The sequence below is a fragment of the Penaeus japonicus genome, unplaced genomic scaffold (assembly GCF_977035675.1).
Source record: "Penaeus japonicus unplaced genomic scaffold, GWHDUDI00000001_assembly GWHDUDI00000040, whole genome shotgun sequence".
Taxonomy (NCBI): Eukaryota; Metazoa; Arthropoda; class Malacostraca; order Decapoda; family Penaeidae; genus Penaeus; species Penaeus japonicus.
Window position 1 is genome coordinate 22,948,443 of NW_028234442.1, and position 15,000 is coordinate 22,963,442.

The following is a 15,000-nucleotide window of genomic DNA, read 5'->3' on the forward strand; positions in this document are numbered from 1 at the left end:
CAAGGTGAAAAGAGACATAGATTAGCTGCAGAGAAGGAAAGGATGAGGAGAGAGAGAGGATAATGATCAGGGAATTGGACTTTGTCTCAATTTAGGAGGTTCATGGAATTAATTGGAGGGATTTGTGTGTCATAGCTAAGCTTACACACCGAATGAAGTCATTTTGGTCTGGTTTAAGGTCAGGGAGAAGGCTGTTAGATTTGTGGTATTTAGGTGTTCAGGGAGACTAAATATGGTCTAGGTATTCATGGTGGTAGTGATAGTCACATTTATTTTTTTTTTTTTTAGCAGAGTTTTCATTTAGTTTTCCTTTTTCTGGTGTTTTTAATTTTTATTTTTTCTACATGATGATGTTGTCTAATTCTTTTCTTTAAATGAATGAATTGTTTTACTGGATTTTCACAAACATGCCTTGTTATACTTCCATTAGCATCCTCCTCCTCCTCCTCCTCCTCTTTCTCTATCTTCTCCTCCTTCTCCATCTCCCCTCATTGAATGCATTCCATAGATAAACTTAAATATAGCTTTTGTTAACTGTATTTGCTCTGCTTGTGCGCAAAACTCTTTCTGTAAACGTGCCTTAACTTGTTTCCGGTGCTTTCATTCCAGATTACAGCGAGAGCAAGAAAGATTAAAGAAACAAGAGGAACTCAGAAAGGAGAAAGAGGTGTGTGTCGGAAGTGCATTACATTTGAAGTCTCTGGTGTTATTATTTTCGTTATTAATTATTATTGTCTTTTAATGGACTGGTGTAAGATAAAGGAAAGATTTCATACTCCGTCTCTTGCAGGAATTACGGAAACAAAGGGAGGAAGAGAACCGACAGAGACTCTATGAGCAGCTAAGAAAAGCACAGGTGAGTAAAAGTACTTGATTGGACAAGTATCAGGTGTCAAGGTGTCACTTGGAGCCTTTTTATTTCATTAGTCAAAAGACTTTTTGTTGATTCTTTTTGTTAAGCTTAGTTGATCCAATACTTTATTTTTCCAAGATGATAAAGATAGTGTTAGAATATTGTAGGAGTGGGCAGATAAATGTTCTTGGGTTTATGATCAAGTTCTGTGGAAATATATATAATACCTGGCCTACCTTCCAATTGTGTAGCCTGAGTTTGTATCATCTGCCTTAATCTTGCCATTATTTTGAAGAAAATTCTTAATGATTTACATTACCCTTGTGTCATTGTTAACCTTTATTGTGTATTTGCAGGAGAGAGAACAAGAAAAACAGAAGCAGAAGTTAATTAAGGAACAGGTAAGTTGGTGTCCTTGTGGAAATCACACAACAGGTAAATGGGGCAGCACAGGGTATAGCGTAGGTGTGGACTGATGCTTTATCAAGATGATACGTATTCAGGAATGGATTAGAAAGGTTTAAAAAAAGAAAAAAAGAAAGAAAAAATTGAGGATTAGCAAATCAGCGTCCCCGTAAATTGTTTTTGGAATGAAAATGAGAGAAAAAAAGGAAGAGAAATGAGTTAGAGAGAAAAGGAGATAAGGAAAGGAGTTCAGTTCAGCTACTCGCCCTCCTGGTTATACGAGAGAAGAGTGCGCCTTGTTGAAATATTACTGAGAGAGAGAAGACATATAGATGTAATTTTTGTTTCTTTTTCTTTTTTGATTCTGTCTGAATCTGTCCGAGAATTGTTGTAAGACTCAGTGGAGAAGCTTGAATCAAATATGAAAAGTCTTTGGCATTCCTTAACGTTACGATGAGATGCTATTTCCATCCAGTATATCTGTCAATCTACCCACCTATAGATATGTTATCTGCTTTTATTACGTCTTTCTAGTATTTTTGAGGATGTGTCAGTGTGAGAATATATATATATATATTTATATAACACCAAGAAAATATGAAGTATAGATTATAGAGGTATTAAGAGTCACATGTTTAAAGGTAGGTATGATATTAAAGAGAGAGTCCAGTACTGTTGCTACTTCCGTAGCAAGATCGTCTTGCATATCAATTGAAAGTTGCTTTTGGCTTGATTTTGGATGAGAACGAAGCACAGTCGGAACATGACGTGCTCAGCCAAGTCTAGTCTTTTTCTTGTGTTTACTCTCCCACACTCTTGCTTTATATCTGTAAATAGTATTATTTTGCAGCTTGTGATCATATAGAAATCAGATTTACTCTTTAGTTTATCGACGATTGCATTTACGGTATTTAGGAAGTGTACATCACAATGCAAGTGATTGTTGACCTTCTTCAGTACAAAGAAAATAGAGTGAACTTTTTCATAGATAGTCGTTAAACCTATCTTCACTTTGCATGGCATCTGCAAGGCAACCCTTCATGAGACGAAGACGTAAACTTCTTAGATTTGGTGTTGCTTTTCCAGATCAGTTTTTGATGATAGCTTTGATAGGTATTTGATATAGAAGCTTTCTCCTCTCCGTATTTTGTGCTTGTTATAGGTCCCCTTCTCCCCCACAACAAGTGTTTAGGATTTTGTTTATAATATCATGTGTCTTGAGGAGTACTGATAAGATGATATGAAATGATTTCTAATTAGAATGTGTTTTTGTGGGGCTAATTAATTCATCATTTAGAAATGAAAACAAGAAGTGAAAGGAAGTGAAAAATCATTTGGAAAGAATTTCAGAGAAGAGAATGAGTGATATTAACATTTTTATTATACTATGTTCTGGACCATGTATAAATGTGTTTGAAATCTGCCAGTGTTTTTTATGTATTGGGTTTTCTGTAGATTGAGTGTAGTTTTGAAATGCTTGTCAACCAGCATAATTTTGATTATACAGGAAAGTATAGTTCAGGATGTGTGGCATGAATGAAAAGTTTTGTTCTTTTAGAAGATGAAGTAACTATATTAGTTTATGTTGAAACCTTCTGATTTGACAACAGAAATAGAGAGAAAAAAAACAAACTTTTTAATAGAGCTGGATCCTTGCAAATGTAGATATATTATTAAAGATTAAAGCATGATGTGAGAGAGTTAACAAGAGTCAAGTACATTGCTCGACTCCGAGTTCTAAGGGTACCATTACTGGAGTCATACGTATTGATGAAAACCACTATGAGATATTTCTGGTGGGAGAATATTACTAGAATCCAATAAGGATAGTGATGAGGTAATGCTAAGTAAAATCTGATAGTTGTATTCTCACTAAGAACCATATAACACACACACAGAAAAAAAAAGATCTTTCATATTTCAAGGTTGTTTCTCAGGAAGTAAAACTGTAAGGTGACAGAGTCAATTGAACCGATAGAAACCAAAAAGTCTGTGGAACCACATTGGCGCAGTCAGCCATTGCTTCTGTATTCTTTCATATTTTAGTAGGTTGTATGCTGTAGGAATGGCACCAAGTAGAATAACAAAGAAGAAATGTAGAGAGACTAATTCACAAGTCACAGAATACAAGACTGTAGATATCTCCCCGAGGAATGTTTCACGAATTCCCCTTTGAATGAGGGAGCAGCCGCTCGCCGCTTCCTTGCTCTTGGAAAGACTCATGAGCATCTAAGTCTAGTTAATGTATGTCATTGATCCATCAGTCAATGTGATAAGTCTTCGGTGAGTCTTACTTGATGAGGGTCGGTGGACGATCGCTTGCAAAATGGAAAGGATTCAAGCGTTTACACACGTCAGGGGAATGTATGACATGCTGTGCACTCGTCGCAATCCGCTTTTGTACTCCATTGAAGCTCGTACCCTCTCTTTATGATTTCTGTGTTGTGTAAACACGACATTTTGCTATGATTACTGTATTGTTCACTCTCTTTGATGTTGCAGATTTATATCAGCAATTGCAAAAACTCATTATTTTGTACATAATGATTTGGTTTTACTTTTCTATTTTTTTCCATTTTGAATGTTCTTCATAATCCTCCACCGACACTCAACTATGTAGCCTTAACAGTTGATTAGCATGCCCCCACATTATGTGGCACAGCCAGCAGTTGTGATCTCAAAGTCTCCTCACTAGGCCGTATTTTTCCTTCTCTACAACCAGGAACGGGAAAATCATACTGCCGTGGCGTTGCGTTAGAATCATGACTGCTGATTGTATCACATAACTCTCTGACACTCTGACATTATTGTTGTTCCGCAGTTGTATCTACAGGAGCTCAACAAACAACGTGAAATGCTCTACACTCTTGAGCTGGTATGTCCTTCCACCCTCAGGTTGCACCCATTGATGACCGAGTGTTTCCAAACTTGTTTGGTGTTTCTTGTTGAAGGATGCATAAAAAGACATTTATCTTTTATTGGCTCTTGGTTTAGTCAGTGCTGACTTTTTACTGGAAGTTCAGCAAGTTAATGTAGCAATTTTCAGAATCAAAGAGAGACAAAAGTGGTTTATAAAGATAGAAAGTATCCACGATAGCATATATGGATTATTGGAAGTATTTGAATTGAAATTGATCACTATTTCAACCCAGCTCTTTGTCAACATCCATTTTTTGTCTCTACATTTGATATATATTAATGCTGGAATTCAGAAGGGAAGCAAAAGACACCCATAAGGTCTGTCCAAGAGCGGGCCGTCCTCAGACACCAGAGTTTGAAACACTCGCCATTTGGTTGGTGCGCCTGTATTCCCCCTCACCAGCCTTACTGTGTGTGTCCCAAAAACCCCTCTTGTCACAGAAGTTATTGTATTGTGAAACTATTGCTGCTTTTGCCCTTCTGTATTGCATGAAACCGTAGATGCATTTGTCGTCTTTTGTTATTTCCTTCTTTGTTGTTATTTCGTATATTTTTTTCTTGTATATGTTGTTTGTTTATTAGTTGCATGAAAAACCTCACTCAAAAACAATGAATGTGAATGAGTGTTTGAAGTGAAAGTGAGAAGATGGCTGCTGGAACCTCTTGGTGAAGGAAATGTGATCTGTGGCTGGTAGTCCTGGGATATGCTGCAGTTCTAATCATTATTCTTATTTAACTCTTAGAAAAATTCATTTTGAATTGGTATTGTAAATCAGTGTGTCAAAACATGCTTTCAAAGTTGAATTGAGTGATCAGTGGCACACTATCCCCTTAGTAGAACAGAGTGAAATTGCTTATATTTGCTAATCATATAGAGAAGAGACATAGTAGAAGATATATTTTCTTTTTGTTGTACCAAAGTATTCACCGTAAATTTTATATGAAATTAATAGTAGATAGATATACCGACACATATACAAAGTCATTACTCCAAAATGCTGATAAACTAGAAATGGTTAAAAGACTTTGATAGAGGTAAGGATAGAAACAAAACTCATCTGTAAAGAGAGATGAATTCTTTATTACCAAAAAGCTGCATAAGCCAGACTAAAGTGTTCATTTCATCATTTCATTTCCCGGAAACCTGTGAAACTGTTTGATGTTTTGTGTCTCGTGTAACCTAACACATCCCACTTGCTTCATGCTTTTTAGATCCCATTATTGTCTTGCTCCTTCATTGAATATTGATGTGTGAGAGATTTCCCCCCTCCCCCCCAAGATGAGCAGGTAAGTTTGTGCTTGTGTAGCTTTGCATGATGTAATGCTCATTGTCCAACGTGCGGGTGGTCAGTCGTAGATGGTCTGAGCGATTGCTGGTGTGTGGTTGTTCATAACAGAAGAGAGGTTGATTAAGATGGACACAGAATGCCATATGTCTGTTAGGCTGATGTGCAGTACACCCTCTTTTCTTGATATGGTTAACGGCATAAACAAATGTATTTGCGTCCAGTGTAATGCAAAAGAGATCTCAGAATGTACCTGTAAGATTATGGATTGGAATGAGATTATACTTGCGACTTTGCACAAATGCACTTTATTTAGTTTGAAAGTTCATTGGTTTCGAGATTAAGAGTGAACAGCAAGACAAAATTGAAGATAAGCCTCTCCCTTTTTTTATTTTACTTCTCAAAATAAATTGATTCACCACAGTGGTTATCCTAATCTGTCCTCTCATCGGCGTCTCATCCAGCACAGGCTCTTGCATGCTTTTCCAAAGGATCTTTTAGCGATGACTAATGTGTAGCTTGGTAACGAATTGCAATTATTAGCTTCCTAGACTCTATGTCTTTTGTATGATGTAGTAGTGTTTGTGTATATGCTTGAACTAACAGAAAACAGAAAGAGGTTTATGAACTGGTACTTAGTTTTCACTAATATATTTTATACTTGTAATTTTTCCTTGAAGGCAGAGGATAAGTCAGACTTAATGGAGGTTTTCAAGCTGTCAGAAGAGCATGGTAATGAAGTGTCTCTGCATGGAAAACTACTTCATGGTTCACTCGTTCACTGATGAATACTTGTTGGCTCTAGCATTTACAAGATTTTTGAACAGAAGATTTGCTGTGTAAGATGTGTTCTTGTTGAAATTCTTATTTTGCAGTTTCAGAAATCGGTATTTCCGTCAGTCAATTAATACGTGGTGTGTATTGAAGCTGGATAATACACACACTACTGATCTATTACCCTGTAGGCTTAGATGTTCTTGCTTGTGAGTTTCCTTAGAGCTAAGGCCAGGCTGGTGACCTTAAAAGAAATCAAAGGCATGAATTAAACATTACTAATGGTTACTAGCTATTTACTTTTTTCTGAACTTACAGTAGTGTCCTGATAAGAAAATATGTGAGAGGATCCAAGGAATTGACAACACCCATACCATGCTCTTCGCTTTGCATTCGAGCCACAAATGGAAAAGTTCCAGTAGACTTTTAGATATTTTTTTGAAAGCATTAGATTCATCACTAAGTTTATAGGAGAGGGGGAGGGATAGTAGCACTTCAGTCTGCCATTGATAATGTAAAACCCGCAGATAATATTCCAACAAGGCTCAGTTCTCTGCGTTTTAGTTGTGTATTTGATATGTGATTTTTTTTTTTTTTTTTTTTATGCGTTGTCTACAAAAATTTGCATTTCTATCTTTTAGGGGAAGGAAACTTTTGTAAGTTTTATTTTTTATGGTCTTACTTGTTCTTGGAAGCCAACCATTACACTTACATTTCTTCTCTCTTTCTCCTTGCCTTCTCTGCGACCAGGAGCGAGAGAGGAGGAGATACCATGGGGTTCTAGTGCGTGCCATTGAAGCGAGGAAAAGATACGAGGAGAGAGAGAGGCGAAGAGAGGAGATGAAGGAGGAGAAGAGGGCGACCAGAGAAAGGTAGGAGAAGGATAAAATGTTGATGGTGGGGAACAGGGAAAAAAATGGATGAAGGAAAGGTGAGAAGGGAAAAAGGAAATAAAGAGTTATTCATGAAGGAGGAAAGAACAAATAAGTGAAATATCAAGCGAACCTTAAAAGGTCATTTGAATTAAGGATTTTGATGTTATTACGTTTAGCTAATTTGTTATTTGTCTTTGATAATGGAAGTGGCCTGAGATGATTTTGAAATGATTTTTATTATCTGGAGATGACTTATATAAGATTCTGTCAACATCAATTACTTTCAGATGACTTAAGTCAGATAAGATAATTCATGTTTATTCACTAGTCGACTCTGATCAAGAAACTTTTCCAAATGCTACACAAGTTCTCACCCTAGCCTTCCCAAGGCAGCCCAGATGAGCCTCTCCCTCTATTGCAGAAAACGTGAGGAGCGCTTGCAGGCACGCGAGATCCACCAGCTCATGAAGGAGGTGAAGGAGGACATGGAACTGACGGACCATGTGGACATGCCCGAGATCTCCCGCCTGGATGGCCTGAGGCTGCCCCCAGAGGCGTTCGGAAACATCCTCATGGTGTTCGAGTTCCTGCACAACTTCGGGGAAACCTTAGGCTTTGGTAGGTTTGGCTGGCAGGTCGATTTTGTTTCTCCCTCCTCCAAATGGGACCTTCTGTAACTTTGCCAGTTTTTTCTGTTTTTATTTTCTTTATTTTTTCCAAACGGGTGGTGATTTTTTCATGTTTTGTTGTTTAATTAGAATATAGATTTAAATGAATAGGCCATTTTATGTGATATTTGTATTAGTTGATGATATTGACTTGGTTAAGAATGAGTTTAGTATATTTAACCTTGAACATTAAAATTTTATTTGCAGATATGGAATCACTACCATCAATCCAGAGTTTGCAGATGGCTCTCCTGAATGATAACGAAAGTGAAGAGGAGCTCTTGAGTGTACTTTCTCACTTGCTCGTATGTGCCATTGAGGATCCAGGAATACCATCTGCACAGCGCCACACCACCATCCTGGGCCAGACTCTCAACAGAGCTGACATCACTCATGCCAACATTTCCGAAATCTTGAGAGTCTACCTTAATGCCAATGCCACAGGCGAGGTAAGTTTGGCTGGAAACCTTTCTTTACTGAGCCACATCCCCAACCGCTGACAACATGATAAGGTTTTGAAAAAAGGCTCGTCATTCAAATGAGTTTTATACTCAGGAGTCACATCCTTATGCAGGTTTTAGCTATTAAAGTCACTTGGAATGGACAGTAGAAAGTTTAGTAAAATGATTGGTAAAGCTAAAGAAGCTTTGAACAGGGATTTGAACATCAGGCAGAATCCTTTGAAAGCAAACTAAATCTCCTTTGAATCTAATGTGGGTGCTAGAGAGGCCTATTAACCCATTCATACCGGGGCGATTCCGGCTTTGAAAGGTCGCAATACCGAGGTTTTTGAACGCATCATCCGAATGCTTCGGGATTCTCAGGCGCACGAGCTGCGAGCCTGGGCTGCCCGCTCGCTCACCCCAAGCACTGGCCTTGGCCAGATATCTCGTCGGTGGTGTCTGATGCGAAAACCACGAAACGTGTCAGCACGTCATCTGGCGTGAATGGGTTAAATGATTGATGGAGCCTATGAAGTTATAGGATATACAGTCTAGTATTAAACAAAAGTAGGGAAGTATTTATGACGTGTCTTACTAATTACTGAGAATAATTATATAAAGTACATCATTATTTCTGCATCTGAAACAATATAAAGGCTGAACATAGGGCAGAGAAGTAGAGAAAGCAATTAAAATTTATTTGATTAAAGTGTTAGTTAATTATCTGTGCAAGAATTTTGTCAACAGCCTATTTATATTATTTACTATTTTTTTTAAGGTTTAAGTGCTTTTGACTTTTTTAAGGAAATATCTAACATTGATAGTTTGTTTGTTTTAGCAGGTTTGCACATGTCTGTTAAATGGTGACTCTTTTTTGCATTATTGATACCGAGTCAACAATTTATGAACATATGTCTCTCTCTGCAGGTCCGCATCATCCATGGCCTCCTGGGCACGGAGAAGGAGCGACGAGAAAACCCCAAAAAGGCCCAGGAATGGGATGCAAAACTGGCGGAAATGGACGCCTACAAGATGTCCCAGTGGCTGCTGCACCTGCCCTTCCTCGCCCTCAACCCCACACAGAAGAGCGAGATCGTGGCCTACGTGTGCAACGAGCTCCTGCAGAACAAGGCGGTGGTGCGCCAAATTGAGGAATCGCTTGATAGACACAACGGCCTCAAGACGGAGAAGTGGAAATTGGATGCCAGGATTAGAAAGTGAGTCAAGATCTTATTTATTTGATTTTTTTTTTTTTTTCTACACCTTTCTTCAATTCCATTGTCTAGATCTTGATTGCTAGAGAACATTTTTGTCTGAGTTACTATTTTGTAAATTTTTTTTTTTTCATCATTTCAAAGTAGAAGCCAATTTTACTCTTTTCGCAGAAGTGATATAACGGGACTTTCTCATACCCTTCTATATGTATGCCTTTAATAAGGAGCCTCTCTTACCTCTCAGACTGCGCAGGAGTGTTGCCCGCAAGAGAATCTACAACGCAGCCATGAGGTCCATGATGGAGCACAGGGGAGAGGACTCAAACATGTCCAACATCTCCGGCATCTCATCGTGCCAGGGAGAACAGGAGAAGGGAGAGAAGAAGGATAAAGAGGAAGACAAAATGAAGGAGGAGGAAGAAGAGGAGGAGGAGGAGGAGAACGAGAGCGGAAATGAGAGCGACAACATGGAAGAGATCCCCGACGAGGTGCGTGTACGTTCATGGGCATTTGTGTGACCTTATTAGCTTTCCTATTTTTGCCGTAGTTTGACCGGATGGGAATGATTTGTACTTTTCCTTTTATGATGCCATCTGGTACTAGTGGACAGAGCCAGAAATAGTAGTATTACTCTGATAACGCGTGGAGACACGCATGCTGTGATAGGTTGTGTTCGCGTGTGTTGTGTTTGGTGGATTGCAGGACTGTTATTTTATTTGTTTGAACTGAGAATCTATATTTATAAATCAATCCCATATGAGACGATGCAATCTGATGCCAACTTGCATAGAAGTACAGTAGACTGACATGTATTACTCTGTCTAGTAGAGCACCACTTAAAACAAATAGTCGTAGAAGATCCTAATTAGAAGGATAGAAAGGTGAATAATTTTCTCAAGAAGTAATTCACTATATTTCCAAAGGAATTGTACTTCTTCAGTGAAGTATTCCATCTCTTACATTAATCCCAAAAGGTGTCATTTAAAGACGCACTTTTATATTTTGTAGTTGTTTGAGTAGACTAGCTGTATTTAGTGATATTGATTTAATTGTTGAAGAAAGGGATGGTCGTTAAGAGTTAGATTAGCTTCTGTTGTTCATTCATATTAATGCAGACTGTTTTTTTTTTTTTTTTTTTTTTTTTTTTTTTTTTCTTTTTTCTTTTTTCTTTATTCCCGACTCCCTTTTTTCATGTTTTTCCATAACCCCTAAAGGATGCACATATTACATTTAGTCATTCTCTGGTGAAGACATGCACAGTATATATCACAATTCAACTGAAAGCCAGAAAATTATTGTAACATTTTCAAATTCTATCATCTATATTTTGCTGTATAGATACAAAAAATATGATTTTTTTTTTTTTTTTGTATGGACTGAATTCGAAGAGAGAAAATTGATGGTTTTGTTACATTTCTTTGTCAGATTGTAAGATGGGCATTCTTTAGGGCTTGATCTCTTTTTGTATTTTTATTTTTATCTTTTTCTTCATTTCTTCCTTGTCTCCATCATATTTATATTTTTCATTATATGCCTCTCCTCTTATTGTTCTATTTCAAATCCTCCTCTTTTCTCCTCCCTCCTCCTCCTCTTCCTCCACCTCCACCTCTTCCTCTTCCTCCACCTCCTCCTCCTCCTCCTCTTCCTCCACCTCCTCCTCCTCCTCTTCCTCCACCTCCTCCTCTTCCTCTTCCTCCACCTCCTCCTCCTCCTCTTCCTCCACCTCCTCCTTCACCTTTTTTTTCATTTTTGCTTTGGTCTAATCTTGCTTTCTTCCAAGACCCCCCCCCCCACACTTGTCCCCCCAAACCCCCTCCCACCCGACCCCACCCCAATTAGCTTCCCATCATTTCGCACCTCCTTTTTCTCCCTGCGTAGGAGGATGACAAGCACCTCAATGCGGACGACGCATCAAAGACCCTAGAGCTGCTCCAGCGGCAGATGAACCAGGTGCGGCAGGAGCTCTTCGACACGGCCCAGCAAGTGCGAGGCTTCAACTGTGGCCAAGATAGGTTCCAGGTGAGTAGTTTGGAAGTTGATTTATTTATTTTTATTTTTAACATTTGATTTATCTTCTCTTTGAGGCGTTTGGTTTATGTGCTGTGTTCATGGTGATTTCGGTTTTGTGTGATATGTATTTATTTATTATTTTTTTTTTTTTTCCTTTCTTTTTGGAGGTGGGATTTTGATATTTGACTATTATTTTTTCTTTTCTGTTGATTGGGTAGTTAATCATCCGGGGTCGCCTTTTTTCCTTTTTCAATGCCGGGGGGCTCTCGCGCATAAGGCCTAAATCCAATTATTATCATTGGACGCGTATGATGACGGACCGCGGGCTATATATATAAAACGTCCGTCGTCTGTGGCCGGCGGCCGGCGGCATTGGGTTAAGAGGTGCCATATTGAAATATATATTTCATGGAGATAAATCCAAATTTCACACTTGATAGCTATTTAAACAGGACAAACAGTTTTTATTGATCAATTTGTTGTAAAATCTTGATTTTTGGTTGGGTCCTGAAAAGCTAGAAAGCATCACCTGACAACCTTATTCTTTTCCATCTTAGCGGACAATGTGGGTGCTGCCCCATGCCGGAGGTCCCTTCCTGGAGGGCCTCTCATCGTGTGATTACACCGGAAGAGAGCATTTCCCCGTCACGGCCCCCCCGGCAGGTGGGAAGGTTGGCTACACCCTGGAGGAGATAACGGAGAAGCTGAAGGAGGACCAGATCAAGAAGGAGAAGATCAAGGAGGAGCGGAAGAGCGAGGTTAAGGAGGAGCCGGTGGTGAAGGAGGAGCAGATGGAGGTGGTGAAGACGGAGAGTGAGGTGAAGAAGGAGACGAGTGACGAGGTGTGTGTGGGAAGTGTTGAGAAGGAGGACGTGGATGTGAAGCCACCTCTGAATGGGCAGGTGAAGGAAGAGGATGATTTTGAAGTGCCTGATATTCCAAAACGAACAGAAAAGTGTAAAGAGGAAGTTGAAAAGCTTGAGGAGACAAAGACTTCTGATAATCTTAACGGTGTGAATGAATCCAAAGCCAACGGAAACACGACCAGTGAAGTGTACTCGTCACTGATCAATGCCGGACTCAATCCCTATATGGTCAATGGCCTGAAGGAGGGCAACCCCTCGGGAAGCAGCGAAGGCATTGACCAGAACCTCCTGGCGACAGGGCTCGGCCTCGTTCCCGGTCAGTACCTGAGACCCGAGCACGTTGCCCAGCGGGAGAAGTTGAGCTTCAGCCTGCTGCCACGCATACCCTGTGATGTCTCGTCCCTGGAAGCACTGCCAGCCAACCAGACCCCCCAGGCCACCCCTAGAGGTTCCCCCCGGGAAGCCTCGCCCTTTTCGAGGTACAGTGGGCCTCTGAGCCCTGCTGTAGGAGTCCCCCAGAACTCAGCTGGCACCCCGGGCTCTCAGAACACGCCCGGAGGGCTAAACACCCCTGTAATATCCAGCACCCCAGCAGCAATGAGCACCCCAGGAGCTGTGAGCACGCCAGGGTCCGTGAATACCCCCGGCTGCATGAACGCCACTCAGGGAAGTGTGTGCAGTACCCCTGGCACTATGAGCAACTCAACTGTGTCAGGGACGCCTGTGTCAGCTTGTATGCCAGGAAGTGTCCAGTGTCTGTCACACCGTGAGTTGCTTGAGAGATTACACCAGTCAGCTGAAGCTCTGCCAGTCCCAGATGGTGAGTCACAGTTTGTTAGCAGAATTCTCTCTTTTCATTGACGACTTTTGCTATTCCCTTCCTTGCATCCAATAATATGATTTGGACAAAATATATATCTAAACAGTGATTTTTAGGGAAGTAATATGGACTTTTATTGTTATGTCTCTACATGTAATAATGCCTCTTCCTTTATTGTTATATCTCTACATGTAATAATTCCTCTTCCTCAATGCCATTTGCAGAGTACAAAACCGGATGGTGGCACGTGACCGATGTGGAGCAGCTGCGTGAGATGATTGGGGCGTTGAATGAGAGAGGCGTGAGGGAGCGGGAACTAAAGCGCTTTATTGAGAAGAATTTCTCCATAGTGAAGAATGCCCTTGCAAAAGTAAGTCTACATTCACCTTTTTGTTTTCTTTTTCTGCAACATGAATTATATAAGGCATTCAGTTCCATAAGCTGTAGGAAGTGTAAGGCAGTATAACCATTGGCCACTCAGTACCAAGTGCCCTGTTTAACATCTTTGCATAGAGATGAGAAACATGATCATATATTTGAATATTTGTACTTGAATAAGTACTCCTTGTATACATTCTGTGTCTTGAGGAGTTTATGAGTCCCTATGATTTTGCATCTGAAAGAACTCATTGTTCTTAGGTAGGGCTTACAGTTGTCAAGCAGTGAACACGAAAAGAACTGTAGACTTTATAGCAGCGTAAAGTTAGCAGAAGGGAGCCTGTGCTCCTCCCATCCTCCCATCATAAGCAGAGTTTTTGATTTTGTGACATATACTTACTTTTTCTCGTTTGTCTGAGTGTCGTAATCCTTTCACTTAGCGGACACACAAAAACAGACTGGCTCAGGTGACCCCTGTGAGTAAAAAAAAGAATCATTATTAATCACAAAAAAAGGAAGAAAAAAAATACACCGATCCCATTTTTCGTCAGTGTTCGTGGCTTTCTTAAATCTTCTCTAGTTCTTGCATCTCGCCTTAAAGTTGCATCGATGCACCTCAGTGGCGGAGTTGAAGTCCTCGGGGCATGGTAGTCAGATCCTGCTGATTGAGCTGAGGCTTGGGCTCCTGTCCCCATGGGAGATTTCTTGGATATGAGACTTATCTGTCAGTCATGAAGAGAGAGAGTGAGAGAAAGAGAGAGAAAGAGAGAGAAAGAGAGAGAAAGAGAGAGAGAGAGTGAGAGAGAGTGAGAGTGAGAGTGAGAGTGAGAGAGAGTTAGAGAGAGTGAGAGAGAGAGAGAGAGTGAGAGTGAGAGTGAGAGTGAGAGTAAGAGTAAGAGTAAGAGTAAGAGTAAGAGTAAGAGTAAGAGTAAGAGTAAGAGTAAGAGTAAGAGTAAGAGTAAGAGTGAGAGTGAGAGTGAGAGTGAGAGAGTGAGTGAGTGAGTGAGTGAGTGAGTGAGTGAGTGAGTGAGTGAGTGAGTGAGTGAGTGAGTGAGTGAGTGAGTGAGTGAGTGAGTGAGTGAGTGAGTGAGTGAGTGAGTGAGTGAGTGAGTGAGTGAGAGAGAGAGAGAGAGAGAGAGAGAGAGAGAGAGAGAGAGAGAGAGAGGTCCATCCAGTGCACAGCTGAACCAACACTCATTATTTGTTTGTTTCTTTTATTGTGATTACGCTTTCTTATTTTGTGAACAGCTGCATTCTTTTTCTTATAGTCTTATCCATAGAGATGGATGAAATATCCATAGATGCTTTGCTGATTCATGAGGACCAGTTTCTGTCTCTGCAAGTTATGTTTCATGTACGACACAAGTCGCAGAAAAGAAGGCACAGGCTCACTGTGCTCTTTTGTCATTATTAATGTTTTTTTTATATCATATCATTATGATTATGTTTATTAGTGGTATTTTTCTCATTGTTATCATTATTATTAGCT

At 40.0% G+C, this 15,000-nt stretch overlaps 1 protein-coding gene across 1 annotated transcript in view; it reads left to right on the plus strand.

The window, feature by feature from the left end:
* LOC122245859 (bromodomain adjacent to zinc finger domain protein 2B-like) overlaps positions 1-15,000 on the plus strand; it is a 53,878-nt gene that overhangs the window by 30,978 nt on the left and 7,900 nt on the right. The window contains exons 19-30 of the mRNA XM_086533793.1: positions 610-667; positions 791-856; positions 1,210-1,254; positions 4,080-4,133; positions 6,988-7,109; positions 7,534-7,730; positions 7,988-8,229; positions 9,151-9,440; positions 9,682-9,925; positions 11,316-11,456; positions 12,005-13,133; positions 13,358-13,503. Of these exons, the coding sequence (XP_086389919.1) occupies positions 610-667; positions 791-856; positions 1,210-1,254; positions 4,080-4,133; positions 6,988-7,109; positions 7,534-7,730; positions 7,988-8,229; positions 9,151-9,440; positions 9,682-9,925; positions 11,316-11,456; positions 12,005-13,133; positions 13,358-13,503 (2,734 nt within the window). The remainder of the gene's footprint in view (positions 1-609; positions 668-790; positions 857-1,209; positions 1,255-4,079; positions 4,134-6,987; positions 7,110-7,533; positions 7,731-7,987; positions 8,230-9,150; positions 9,441-9,681; positions 9,926-11,315; positions 11,457-12,004; positions 13,134-13,357; positions 13,504-15,000) is intronic.